At 34.0% G+C, this 15,539-nt stretch overlaps 2 protein-coding genes across 2 annotated transcripts; both read right to left on the bottom strand.

Moving 5' to 3' along the window:
* Positions 1–1,690: 1,690 nt before the first annotated feature.
* On the bottom strand, positions 1,691–2,215 carry LOC129890745 (uncharacterized mitochondrial protein AtMg00810-like). The gene has a single exon (XM_055966233.1). The coding sequence runs from the start codon at positions 2,213–2,215 to the stop codon at positions 1,691–1,693; it is 525 nt and encodes a 174-aa protein (XP_055822208.1).
* Positions 2,216–7,208: 4,993 nt separating this feature from the next.
* On the bottom strand, positions 7,209–10,639 carry LOC129890744 (mitogen-activated protein kinase kinase kinase 20-like). Its single transcript, XM_055966232.1, has 2 exons — positions 10,633–10,639; positions 7,209–7,720 (listed from the first exon to the last, which is right to left on the bottom strand). Exons 1-2 carry the CDS (start codon positions 10,637–10,639, stop codon positions 7,209–7,211), a joined length of 519 nt encoding a protein of 172 aa, XP_055822207.1.
* Positions 10,640–15,539: the final 4,900 nt, after the last annotated feature.

Below are 15,539 nucleotides of genomic sequence, written 5' to 3'. Positions count from 1 at the left end.
TAAGTGGAACTATGGTTGCCTTTATAAGTTTCCATCAACTATCCCGTATATCATTCCTGGCCACCAGAAATAGCTAGGCTCCTTATGGGGTCCAATCCCATTAGTCAATAAAGATTGCAACCGACAAATAACCAAAAATCTTTTTAATGTCAAAAAGATCCCACCAAAGTGCTGCAAAGCTTGAAACTTTGTTTCTTCCTGATGTCATTGGAGTGTGTAGTGGTCTTTGGAGTTTTTACTCAGACCTCCAATTGAAATTTCTTACTATAGTGATATCACTTGCTCCTTTCGTTCCGTGGTTTTTTCCTTATTCAAATGGGTTTCCATATAAAGTTTTGATGTCATTATTGTTCTTTTTATTCTTGTTGATTAACTGTATTGTTGTGTATGATGATTCCTCGACTTTTCTCTACTCAACATTGACAACATAGGTCCGTCTCAATAATTTTTTTAACTATGTTGAGCGCGGGTTGTATTTCGTTTCCATAGAACCAATGTTTCTATGATGGAAAATCGATATTCTCAAAATTCAGGAATTTGAGGGATGAATTACCTGAAGCGTAGACATTAATATCTCACACCTAGTTCGTACTGCCTTAAGCTTTAAATGTACAAATTGGTAATCACAATGTCAGTTTTCCAGCAATAGTAAGCATGCTACCCAGCTTTTCTACTCTGACTAGAAGTGCCAAGGATCAAGACCACTGAGTCGCGCTACAAGGTGCCTTTGAAACGACTAAAATCATATCAGTCACCTGTCACTTTTTTCATTGAACAGAGTTTAGCTAAGGATCACTTCTGTTCTTAGCTCACATCAGCTCGGGCTGCAAGTACTACAATCACAAATCACAATGAAGAGCACAATTCCAAAAATCACTAGGAGTAGACGAGTCTGCAGAAAATATTACACGTAAGGAAATCGTCTACAGAGCATATATTGTTCTGTGTAAGAAATGTAGAATGCAAAAACTACAAGTTGAATTCAGCGGGGAAAGAAAATAAACAACATGTACAGTTGCTCGGATTTGATAGAAGGATCATGTGAATATTGAATTCGATCTAAAACAGAAACCATCCAAATATTTCTGTTAACATACTGAGCTTATTTGAACTCTTCTCCTTCACAGATCAGAAATGGAGAAAAAACAGAGATGAAGAAGAGATGAAGAAGAGAGGCATTAGATTAGAGAGAAGAGAGAAGATTTCATTTTGGGGCTCAACTGTGAAATGCCCTAAACTCATCATCTGTACATAGTTACTCTATACATATATAGAGCATTACCCTATCTTAACTAACTAACTAATTGGTTAGTTAGTTCTAACTATGTATTAGGTAAAATGACTATACTGCCCTTACTTCTAACTAATTTCCTAACTCATTTAACTACCTTCTTTACATCTCAACACTCACCTTCAAGCTAGGAGGTGTAAAAATATTCAAAACTCCTAGCTTGGATAGAAGGTGCTCATGTTGAGCTCTAGGCAGTCCCTTTGTCAGTATATCAGCTGGTTGTTCTTGGGTTGATAAGTAGTCAACTTTGATCATGCCTTGTTGTAATCTTTCTCTGATGAAATGACAATCTATCTCTATGTGTTTTGTTCTTTCATGATAAACTGGATTGGCTGCAATTTGAATGGCAGCTTTGCTATCACTATAAATCTGCACTGGAACTTTCATATCAGCCTCAACTTACTTCAACATTCCCAGCAGCCACATAAGTTCTGAAACAGTAGAAGCCATGCTTCTATATTCAGCCTCGGCTGAACTTCTAGACACTGTGGTTTGTTTCTTGGCTTTCCAAGATATTAGTGATTTTCCCATCTTGATTAAGTAGCCTGTGACTGATTTTCTGGTGAGTGCACATGCTGCCCAATCTGCATCACAAAAGACTGTAATTTGGTTGTCTGATTTATTGGATAGCAGAATGCCTTGTCCAGGTTGTCTCTTCAAATACTTGACTACTCTTAGGGCTGCCTCCATGTGGAACTTCTTTGGCTGGTTCAAGAACTGGCTTAATGTTTGAGTACTGAAGGCTATATCTGGCCTTGTCATACTGAGGTACAGCAGTTTACCTATGAGTTTTTGATAAGCTGCCTGATCTATTAGAGAATCATGTGGCTCTTCTTGCTTTTGGTTCACATGGTCATCATAGAGTTTTGATGTGAGCTTGATGTTGGCATCTATTGGTGTTGCTACTGGCTTAACTGCAGTCATCCCTACTTCTACTATCAGATCAAGGGTGTACTTCCTCTAATGCATGAGTATTCCTGCTGTGGACCTTGAAAATTCAATCCCTAGGAAGTATTTGAGCTCTCCTAAGTCCTTCATCTTGAATGCACTTTGTAGAGCTTTCTTTGTCTCTTCTATCAACTTTAGGCTGCTGCCAGGGACTAACATGTCATCTACATATACAAGCACAATGACAATACCTTCTGCTGAGTTGTTGATGAATAGGGAGTAATCATGTTGGCTTTGTTTGAACTTGAGAGAAATAAGGGCCTCAGTAAGTTTGTGGTTCCACTGCCTTGGTGCTTGTTTGAGTCCATAAAGGGACTTTGTTAGTCTACATACCTTCTCCCCTTGACTGACAAAGCCCTGAAGTAGCTGCATATATATTTCATCCTCTAGGTCTCCATGTAAAAATGCATTGAAGACATCTATTTGATGGATGTACCACTACTTTGAAGCTGCAATGGCAAGGACAGCCCTGACAGTCACCATCTTCACAACAGGAGAAAAGGTTTCTGTGTAATCAATCCCTTCTTGTTGGCTGTATCCTTTAGCTACTAGCCTGGCTTTGAACCTCTCTATTTCTCCTGTGGATTTGTATTTAACCTTGTAGATCCATCTGCATCCAATAGGCTTCTTCCCTACAGGTAAGGAAGTGACCTCCCAGGTGTTGTTGCTTTCTAAGGCTTGGATCTCTGTCTGCATAGCTTCAACCCATCTTGGGTCTTTGACTGCTTCAGCATAGCTGGTAGGTTCTATCACAGTGGATGTAGCTGCAATAAAACACTGATGAGAAGGAGACAGATGAGAGTAGCTTACATAGATGGAAAGTGGATATGAAACATCCTAGTTAGCATTCAGAGAGACAAAATCCTTCAGCCATATGGGAGGATGTTTAGACCTGGCAGATCTTCTGGTAAGAGGTTGCCCAGACATACCAGGACCACTTGCATCAGTGTGAGGTTGGGTGGACAAACAGTCTTGCTCACCAGCCTCTGGATGGCCATATGTAGCCTCATCTGGTATTACAGATGGAGCAGGACCTGAGCTTATGGATGGGGATAATTGAAGCTGTGGAGCTGTCTCACCTAGACTTTATAAATTATCTACAAACAACTGATGTGTTGCAGAGTGATCATCCTTGGCAAAAGGAAATATGGCTTCTCTAAAGTGAACATCCCTGCTGACAAAGAATGTGTTATTGTGCAAGTCAAACAAAATATAGCCTTTCTGTACTTCAGAGTAGCCCATGTGCACAGCTGACTTTGATCTTGGCATGAGTTTGTCATGTTCAATGAGATTCTTGGCTAGGGCTAGACAACAAATGGTTCTCAAATGAGACAAACCTGGTTTTCTGCCATACACTCTTTCATAGGGAGATTGGAACTCAAGTACACTACTAGGAAGTCTATTGATCAGGTAAACAGCAGCTAGTACACAATGACCCCAAAATTTGATAGGTATTTTTGCTTGAAATCTGAGGGCTCTGGTTACTTCAAGTAGGTGTCTGTGTTTCCTCTCAGCCACCCCATTTTGTTGAGGAGTGTATGGACAGGACCTTTGATGTATGATACCCAGTGATTTGAACATATTATCACATACTGAGTTCACAAACTCAGTACCATTATCAGACCTTAAGACCTTGATCACCTTGCCAAACTGATTTTGAGTATACTGCAGGAAAAGTTTAAGAGACACACACACATCTGATTTGTGTTTAAGTAAGAATATCCAAGTCATTCTTGAAAAATCATCAACTATTGTAAGGAAATACTTGTTGCCATCAAATGTAGCAGTATTATAAGGTCCCCAAATATCAACATGTACCAAATCAAAGCAACTACTACTTTTGATGATACTAGAAGGAAATACAAGTCTAGTTTGTTTTGCAAATGGACACACTAAGCATTCAGACACCTTACACATACTAACTTTATTCATAGTGAACATCTTAGCTAGTACAGCTGAAGACACATGTCCTAGCCTTTTATGTCATAGTTCCATATCTGTTTCCTTGTCTGTTGGATATGCAGCATCAACAAAGTATGCAGACTTCTTGAGATTACTTGCATCACCTTGAGTTAATTGTCTCCATAGCAGATACAGGCCCCCTTCTTCTTTACCAACTTCCTTCACCTTCCCAGTGTAGAGTTCCTGGAAAACACAGAAATCAGGAAAGAAGGAGACAGAGCAGCCTAATTCCTTAGTTATTTTGCTGACAGACATCAAGTTATACTTGAACTCTGGAATATGAAACACATTAGTAATCATACTTCTAGATGGTAGACTACAAGAACCAATATGAGTTACTTTAGTGGTACCACCATTGGTAGACATACATCCTTATGAGTGTTAAGTTGCAGTACAGACTCCTTTAGTAGCATCTCCAGTTTAGACACCATATGGTTTGTTGCACCTGTATCCACAATCCACACTTCACTTTTTTCAGTTACAAATAGGGCCTTACCTGCATTATTTGCCTTATTGCAATCAGGTGCATTGGCCCTTGAACCAGACTGTTGATTCATCATCATAAGAATTTGTTCATATTGATCTTTAATGAATGTACAACCTTGGAGTAGTTGTTTGACCTCTCTCTCAGCTGCCTTGTTTGAAGTAGGAATTGGTGATTTGTTTGCAGTGTGCTGCACTGTGCTATTTCTGCCCCACAATGCTTCATCAGTCACATTTGTGTTCAAGCCATAAGAGAAGTTAGCCTGACCTGACTGGTGATTCGTATGGCAATTGGTGTCTATATGAACCATGTTTGCACTCTGAACCTTCCTTTTGGACTTGAAATCTGAGGGGTACCCCACCACCTTGTAGCAGGTCTCTTTGGTGTGGCCCCTATACTTACAAAAATCACAGATTAATAATGCATTTTTCTTGAACCTATTGTCCATACCCGAACTGTTGCCAACTCTGGAGTACATAGCTACTGAGTCAGAAGGTGATGCATACAGCCCCAAATTGTTGATTCCAGTAACTACAGCCTTTTGACTCTCATCTCCTACTATCATAGCATACGCTTGATTGACAGTAGGTAAGGGATCTATCATGAGAATTTGACTCCTAGCTTGATGATATGTGTCATTCAGCCCCATTAGAAATTGATACAGCTTTTGTCTATTCATATGAGCTACAAAGCCTCTGGATTTCTCACAATTGCAGCAAGGCGAGGGCACTAACACTTCAAACTCATCCCACAATGCTTTCAGCCTTGTATAATATGCTGATACAGAAGTTGTTCCTTATTGCAATATAGCTATTTCTTTGTGTAGGCTATAAGTTCTTGATCCATCAACTCTGTCGAACCTCTCTTGCAGATCAGTCCACACATTCAAAGCATTTGACGCAAATGCAATTCCACTCAACAAACTCTTCGAGACTGAATTCATAAGCCATGACAACACAATTGTATTTGCTCTTTCATATTGGCCCCACAGTTCTTCAACATACATTTCTTTTCTACACGTTCCATCCACAAGCCCTAACTTGTTTCTACCTAACAGTGCTAATTTGATTGACCGATTCCATAAGGTGTAGTTTTCAACACCTTGTAACTGAAACGAGATGATGCTTATACCACTCACATCTGTGGGACTAAGGAATAGGGGATGATTATAGTCAATACCTTATCCATTGTTACCTGCTGAGTTTGCTGAACTTGGTATACCCACTCGTTGCGCTGAATCTACAGCTTCACCTGTCATTTCTTCAACCTTTTTTTGAGCTCTTTGTTGCGGAAGTCAGTGTTTGTTGCAGATTTAGCTTCGACGGAGCTTAGATCTACAACCTACGAGCTAACAGCTTTGACCGATTCTTTGACTCTGATCTTCGAGTCTTTGAATCAGCTATGTGAACTCGTTACAGAGACCATGCTCTGATACCATGAGCTTATTTGAGCTCTTCTCCTTCACAGATCAGAAATGGAGAAAAAACAGAGATGAAGAAGAGATGAAGAAGAGAGGCATTAGATTAGAGAGAAGAGAGAAGATTTCATTTTGGGGCTCAACTGTGAAATGCCCTAAAATCATCATATGTACATAGTTACTTTATACATATATAGAGCATTACCCTATCTTAACTAACTAACTAATTGGTTAGTTAGTTCTAACTATGTATTAGGTAAAATGACTATACTGTCCTTACTTCTAACTAATTTCCTAACTCCTTTAACTACCTTCTTTACATCTCAACACATACTATGACTACTATCCTCTTCCCCTGAACAGATCTAAGAATTCGTATATTGTATTGTCGCACATTGATATGGCGAGGATGCTAAAATAAGTAAAATTGGTGCAGATATGTTTGTTAAAAATTCCATTATTATCTACTTACTTATTTTGCTAAATATACCTTTTTAATTATATTGTCTTCTCAGCATAACTGAATCTAGCTATATGGAGAGAAAAAAAATTAAATCTAGTTAACACCATTCAAAAGGAACAAACAACTCATAGTATTATTTCTTCGGTTCATAACAAGCATCATGTAATATTTGAACACAGTTGATTTCATATTAATAAAAAGAAATACACCTTCTCAGGAGATTTTGCTGAGGTATATATAGAATATACTATTACCCAAAATTGATCATTGTATCCTTAAACTAGTTTCAAAGAGTGAACTCATGAAGTCCTTCTCTGGATTTGGAATTTGGCAACCAAATGGATTAACCCTTGCTGTTCTCCCTTGAGTTTCAGGCATCCATAATAAAGCTTGCTGAATAAATGGATGCTGGAGTAGTTGTTCCGACGTCCATCTTCTTAGAAGATCCTTTATCGAACACTTGTGTAAAAAATCTCTAGCTATCTCAGAAACATTACTTGGAATCTCAGGGTCTTCATCATTCATAATCTTCCACTGTAAATCTTTAGTGTCGAATGAATCCAAAATCGATTCTCAGTCATCATCTCTGCCACAGTGCACCCTAGCGACCATATATCATAAGGTCTGGCATGAAAACCACTAATCAAAGATTCTTGGACGCGTAAAGTAGAGTCCCTCGATTGCTCAACGTTTTTCCAGTCATATATGCCATTCCTTCAGCAATTCTCAACGACAATCCAAAGTCGGCCAACTTCAACTTGTGCATCCCACCACGTTCAGCATTATCTAAAACCAAAACATTTGCGGGTTTAATATCACAATGAACCCACCCTTTCTTATGAATGTGTTGAATACCCTTTAAGAGTTGATATGCATAGAAACCTACTTCCAATTCTGACATCTTTCTCATTCCTTTCTTGTAATTGTTGATCAAATCGTGGAGTGATCCACCAGATGCATATTCAAGAAACAGATTGTAAGTTGGAATATTACCATTGTCGATGCTGACGTCTGCTCCAAAAAATTGAACGACATAAGGAGAACCTTTGAGAGTTGTCAAGATTTGTGCTTCTTGTTGGAGTGAAATTGAACGGCGAATATCACAACATTTAACAGCAGCAACGGAAGCACATAACGAAGAAGGATCGATCTTCACTGCATAGTAGACTTTGCCGTAAGAGCCAGCACCAAGTCCATAATAACTATTTTAACTTTCTTCTTAATTACTTTGTTACTGAATGATTGTGAAAAATAACAAAGGGTAGCAACGTTTTTTTATAGTAGAAAATACGCCAATCCAAACTTGATATGGAGTAGGATTCCGTGTTCTTTTTTGGTAACTTTTGCATTTCCAAGAGAGAAAATCCATATTTGACACGGAAAACATAGTTTCCTAATGCACCAAGTATAATTGTAAATACTACCTACATATATTTGTCAATTATTTACGAGGATAAACTAGAAAAATTAACAAATTATTATATTTCTTAGGATTTAAATTATAATAATAATAATAATGTATTTAAATTGCATAATTGATAGTTCTGGTCTTTCTTCCTTAATACACATACAAAATAAGGAAAACAAAGAAACCAAAAAATCCACCCTAACAAAAAAGAAAGAAAGAAGAGGAACCAAGAAAATTTTGAATTTGCTTTTAATAACTTATATAGATCAAAAGAAGAAAATGTGTAATGGGTTGATGGAGTAGCAACACCACCAGTTAAACACCACGAAGACCAATTGGTTCGAAGAAATAATTGTTTGCCAAAAATGAAAGAGATTTATCTTTCAAAAATTAATGGCGACCCCTTCAAGAGAGATTAATGTTGAGAATAAATATAAGAAACTAATGATTATTCTTCAATTTAATGAAAAAGAAGCGGTAAATTACTTGTATTTAAAAGTGCTTTTTATTTTATTTTAAATCACTTTTTATTTTTCTTTATGTGTAATTTTTTATTTTATCCTTGTAAATAATTGAAAAAAAATAATTTTGCAAAGAACTAAGGAGATTAGGATGTAAATAATTAAAAATAATACAATAAGGTTTAAGTCACAAAAGAGCACATACATTAGGGGTGCAATCCCAAATTACTTCCATTTTTCATCTACATAACACTCGTCAAAATCATTTTCCATCAACTTCGCATGATGTCAACTCGCTATGGCCATCTGCATAATAAAAATTTGAATTTCACAAAACAACTCAGTGATCACTATTGACCAATAATTACCATGCATCGATAGAAGTGTTATGAATATGTATGAAACAAATATATAACACGAGTTCATCAATCGATCCTACAACCAAGGATCATTTAGTCACAAAGAAATTCACAGTCTTTAAGTCTCAAAAAATTAATGACATGTCATGGAATATCATGATTAACACATAAATTTCGTGTAAGTTTCTTATATCATGAATATGAGACTCTCTTACTATCAATTACTTTTAAATTCATTTAATATATCAAAACAAACACTTCAAGAATCAAGAAATCCATACTTGGCTTAAATCGAAGTCCAAATGTCAAATTATGAACTTCTTCTTTTGAATGCTTCAAAATGGTCAAATGTTGTCAAAATATGAAATCTTGATAAGAAAACGAACCCAATCCAATTTCTTACTTAATCATGGATCAAAGCATGAAATATTTGTAAAATTAGTGGAGAAATAACGATTTTAAGCTTAGAAACTTATCCCACAACAAAACAAACCCTACTGTCACGGACTTAGACTTCAACTAAGACTTTCGTGCGGCACTTGACAACTTACTCACGAATTTTTCACGATCTTGCAAGCTCAAGTAAGCCTTTATGACTAGATCGCTAAGGGAACGCTAGATTATGAGAAGACAAGAGAGCTTTTATGAAGAAGGCTTTTGTATTGCTTTGGAAGAATGCTTGTTTTCTTGATGATCTTCTACAAATGAATGCCCCCTCTATTTATACTACTCCTAAGGGGCCTAAGTGTAAATAAAATTTACTATACAACTTCTTCCGTATTTACAAAAAAGTCCCTACTCTAGAACTCTCCACATACTCTAGAGAATTCCAAGTCTTTCAAGACTTCTCTACAAGCTTCTACAAGAATCTAGAGTCTTCCACTAACCTCTCCAAGACTCTAGGTTTTTCTATCTTCTTCTAGAATTCTCTTGGACATTCTAGAGCCTTCTATTAACCTCTCCAAGACTCTAGATCTTTCCTCCGTCTTCATGATCAAGTGGCGGATCATGACACTACACTTCAAAAATCGCTCAAAAGCAAAATAAAATAATGAGGTCAGGTAGAAAAATATCTCATCTAAAACGTTTTTGGACTAGCCTCATATATCAAATTGTGAGCCCAAGACCTAGCAATTGCAAGACTCCACCTCAACTCAAACTTCGCAGTTGCAAGCCCCGAGTTCACAATTATGATGCACAAGTTGACATTTGACTGCAACACATTAATTTGGCCCAACTCACTTCCGGCCCTCAAAATTCATTCGGAATCTTTTGAATATAAATTAAGTAAACTTTACCTAAATCCCATAGTGAAAAGACTCAATTACAATGTATCCCTTATTTTTTAAAAATTACCCGATTTCCCTTTTTTTAAAAAAATTTCTCATACATTACTTACTATGTTGATACATCAGGTTTTGAGTGTAAAATAATTAATGTTGTTGGGTTATTTATGGGTAGTAACATAAATCAAGTTATAATTGATTGTTTCAATCAATTACAGTGCTAATTAAGGCAAAGAATCCTTTTAAAAAAAGAAACAGTTCTGACTATGAAGGAAAACTCAAAAACAGAGCATAAGTTCTAACAAAAAATTCAAATCCAAATTTCGAGTTTCATCAAGCAAATCAAGATGGATATCGCGATACTATTGAAACATTCTGGAGTTTGGCAATCCGAGGTGAGTTATGAACTATACAAAAGTTCTGACTATAAAGGAAAACTCAAAAACAAAGCATAAGTTCTGGGAAAACAATTCAAAAATTTGCTTTCAGAATGTATCAGATACATAAAAATCTATGTGTATTTGATACAAGTTAATATTTTTTTTTATTTTACCTGTCATTGTCGCACCCTATTTTCGAGCGGGTCGAAATAGTTCACAACATAAAAGTAATGTGGCTATGCCTCTGATTTTGAAATTGTTTAGAGTCGCCACCTAATTTTAAGGAAAATATTAGGAAAACCATTGTAAATGTAAACTCTATTTTGATTTGCGAAACCTGTGAGATTCTAAGTAAGGGTTTTAGTTACTCGAGGGGAAGGTATTAGGCATCCCTCAGAGCCTATCCAAAGATAGTCCTTAAATTTAGTTTTAGAAAAAATAATTAGGGATATTTATTCATTTTTGTTTGTTTTAGAAATATTAAGAAGAAGGGTTTTTATTAAATTTGAGAAAATGGTGAAAATATAAGGTATGTCATATATATACGTCTTATATATGAATGAACCAAATTTAATAATAATGTATTTATTGTATAGTAAAAATAAATAATAAATAATATACTTAAAATATATAAAAATACAAATGTATATTTTAAAATCATTTGAATAAATAACTTATTTAATTTATGATAAAATAAATGTCTAGTATTAGCAATGATTACTTTATTTGTAGCCACAATAAAAAGAAAATGAATAAGATAATAGGCAAGTGTAGATATATGACTATGTAATAAATTGTAAATCTAATTTGGGTGAAATCTCTAATAAGATTAAGGATGCCAAAAAATCATTGAGTTTTAAAATATTAAACTACCCCAAATATATATACAAACAAAAATATTTAAAAGTCGACAGGAAATAAAATTATCTACATTCTTATTTTCTTCGGATCAGCGCCGGCTCATTAATTGGAAGACAAAATATATAAAGTTTTTGTCATTTTTCTGCTCGGGTCAACTTCCATCATTTCCGAAGGGCCTAATTACCCCTACCCCTCTTATGTTCATTTGTTATTATAATCCTAAAGCGATCTAAAAGAAATAAAAACTAACGTCCTAAAGCGTGTCTATCGACCCAACTTAATGTCCAAGAGACATTGGATATACTATTAGGGTAGGTTTTAGACCAAAGAAAATATAGGCGTCCTAATTAGACTCATCGTCAAACAAAACAGATAGGACAAGCAGTTAGCACATAAAATCTCAAATAAGCCTCTAGATTAATTAATTAGCATGCTTGAAAATACAGATAAGTTGTGAAGGTCATAATAATTATGTGTGTGCATATGATCAGACGTAGATATTGTGAAATATAAAACTTGATAAAGATAGACAATAAATTTCATTATTTTAAATATATGAAGGCAATGTTAATTACAAAGGCGATTGTAATAAAGAAGGCATGCTTGATAGTTTTAGCTATTAACTAATAGTGTTTATAAATCCTATTAATATGATTTAGTTAATAACATGCTGAAGATTTATTAAAATACTATAGATATGGTTTCTAAATGAAATGAAAATTTATTAAAATGTAGACATGACCTCAAAACGGAATAATACAATAAATATTTGTTAGAATCTTATAGACATGATTTTTATACATAATAACGTCACATTACAGGGGATATGATTTTAACCGGCAAAATCAATTTTTATCTATGGGTATGATTTCTACATAAAACAATGTTCTTAAAATATTTACAATCAAAAGATATGCTGAAATTATTATTTAAACCTATGAACATGATTTCTAAAATATAGAAATATGATGAAATATTTATTAAAGGCGCAGAAACTATAAGCATGATAACTACAATAACTCGTGTGAGTTCTTCCTAATATTTAGAATATATTTTTTACTACTTTGCTGAAAATCTTGGATAAAGTTTATAAATATGGAATAATATGATTTTAAATAAAGAGAATGTTCTAATATAAAATTGATTAATTAACAATTATTCAAATAGTATGAGGATTGGTAATTTAACTCAAACGAGGCAAGATTTTGGACATATTATTACTTTCATATGTATATTTAAAGGAAGTTCAAGACATTAAACTAGATGACACGTTTTAAATACATAACAAGGATAGTAAACTAAGATTTAGTCTTTCAACGTCCTAACAAACATAAAATCAACGATCTTATTAACAAACTATTGCTTTAAATTAGATCTAAACATGATATTAATGGCATGATTTCTAAATTTTATTAAAAAAACTATAGGTATGATTTATGGATTGACAACACACTATATTAGACATGATTTCGATGTGAATCAATATAATGAAAATAATTGACATCTTATAAGCATAACCTAATTCCTATAAAAATACTAAAATATTCATTAAGTCCTATAAACATGATTTGCTATATGATATTCAACATAAAATCTCATGCACATGATTTCCAAATGACTAGCATATTAAAATTTTAATTAAAATATTTAAACATGATGTAATTAAAATTGTAAATCCAATGAACATAATGTCTACACAAAATGACATTTAAATCTAAATATGATTATTACTACATTCAAAATGATTTAGTAGATCCTACATATATAATGTCTAGATAATTAATATGATAAAGCTATTATTTGAAACTATATTCATGGTTTTAGTCTTAAAGTACATGTTATAATGTGGAAATATCATCAAAGTAATTATTAAATGAGATTTTTCATAAACAAAGATAACACATATAAAATAAACAAATTATTTTTAAACATGTAGGATGATAAACGATATTTAACGAACTATTCTTAGATCATTTTTATTGTTATTTTTTATATATATATAAAGTAAACATCTTGTAAAAAATATAAATTTTTATATCGTGAATAAATGGACCTAAGCATGTGGAAATGAGTAGTATAACTAGATCACATGCATTCAAACACATAAATTTATGATAAACTAAAAAATAAATAAATAAAGCAAGTAGCAAGTATATCCCCTCCCCATATATTTTCCCCAATTTTCATTATTTATATAGAGAGTTACTTACAAAATTATTACAAAACCGCATAGAGAAGCAAATAAATAAAGTAACATAAAATAAAATAAAAAAAATTCGAAGTAGAGTAATAAAATTTCAGATCTCCGGTCCAGGCGAACTCTTTATGTCTTGAACTTTAAAGTTCAAATCCTGCTTAAGGCATAAGCAAAATACAAACAATATACAAATATGTAGCGATATATCATGATTATACAATCTTACTACAACAAAGCAAACAAACAAAGCAAGAACATATTTCAAAATAATAAACTAATATATTGAGGAAAATGGGAACTAACCTGGATACTTCATGTATTTATTTTGACAAGATATAATATGTAAGAATCTAAAGTAAAGATAGTACAATAAAATAGGAAAAAAAAGTACTAACCGGTTAATATGAGTTTTATGTTAATGAAAAGCGGTAGCAATATCCGAGATCCAAACAAGTTGAAGTAGCAAAGAGGCAAAAGAAAGAACTTAAAAGCAATTAAGTATTTTTGTTAAAGCGCTCTCTTGTGTTCTAATGTATTTTGTTTTTCTTATGTGTTTCGTCCCCTTTCTTTTTTTGTCTGTTTGTTGTCTTTTCTCTCTGTTTGTTCTCTTTCTTTTCTTCCCTTAAATGAAGATGTGAGTTCTTAATTTATAATGAAGAAAGGTATTCAAGAAAATCAACAAAGTAATTTTACTATTCTTAGTCAAGACTTTTTTCAAATAATTCAAACAAAAGAGCAAACATTTCAAAAGGGGTACAAAATTTCAATAAAGTCAAATAAAATTTTCAACAAACAAATCAATTAAGATTTCAACAATGAAATCTATCAAAATTCAAACAACCAAATGAAAAAGTCAGAAAGAACAACTCCATTTGTCAAAAAGAAGTCTCAAATATCATGCCAAGAGGGACCTACTCTCATTAATTGTAGAAGAAACTAATTATAGAGAATAAATTAATTTCAACGGGAAATAAATTATGACTACAATTATCAAATCCAACCATCAACTTAAGGCAAGAATTATCAATTCTAACAACAAATCATATTCATACTGCTGAAAATGTTAATGTTTCAAACTGGTTGTTTCAAAATAAATCAAGGCAAAAGGAAATATCAATCTACAATCTAAGCAGAGGACCAATTCAATATTAACAAAGGGAAAGAAATAAATAAATAGCTCCACACAACTCGCTACAAATTCTTAAATTTAAACATTTAAAGCCACAATAATTTGAAACTCGTAAAGTTATGCAATTCAGTACATTTTTTTTAACACAATCAAGCCTAGATATGATTTTCCACTTATTGAAGAAACATATATGATAATTTACATTCTTAAAGACATAAACATACAACTCAACTCTAAAATCCGAGATAAATAGGCATGGTTAATTGACCAATTGATCACATATCAGTGAGTATGAAATTGAAGAACGAACGATTTAACCACCAAACTCACATCACATACAAATTAATAATTAAATGATTTGAATTTAATGGGATACAAACATATCATAGATTTTGCAATTTTAAGATTTTTCATATTAGACTCATTGAATCATAACCATAGGCAAAATAAAAAATATGTTCAAAACAAAAAAAATGAGATAGATGGCAATCAATCTTTAAAGAAACGAATGCTGGCGTCGAAGGCTGCTGATGGAGCTGCACGTCATCGCTTCGAGCTCGCTGAAGTCGCGTCGTGGAGCTTCTGGAGAAGCTGCTGCTGCTCGCCGTCGGTGGCTCGCCGTGGCAGCTGCTGCGTGCTGCTGTTGGAGGCTGCTGCGCTTCTCTTCACCGGTGGTTCTTTCCGGCGACGAGAAGAGATAGAGGGAGAAGAGAGTGACGAGGAGAGAAGCGGCAGAGAGAGGGTGAGGGAGCGCGAGATTTTGTTGGTTTCTCCGGCGAAGAAGGAGACAACGATGGAAGAGTAAAAATGGAGGAGGCGGCGGTGTGTCTTCTCTTCTCTTTGGAGAAGATGACCCCAAAAAAATAAAAGGAAAAGGAAAAAATTCCTTTAGG

The sequence above is a fragment of the Solanum dulcamara genome, chromosome 5 (assembly GCF_947179165.1).
Source record: "Solanum dulcamara chromosome 5, daSolDulc1.2, whole genome shotgun sequence".
NCBI lineage: Eukaryota > Viridiplantae > Streptophyta > Magnoliopsida > Solanales > Solanaceae > Solanum > Solanum dulcamara.
This window is presented reverse-complemented; position numbering and strand designations above follow the sequence as displayed.

Bases quoted from the DNA above. Each gene is read 5' to 3' on its own strand.
- LOC129890745 (XM_055966233.1), bottom strand. From the start codon at position 2,215: ATGACTGCAGTTAAGCCAGTAGCAACACCAATAGATGCCAACATCAAG.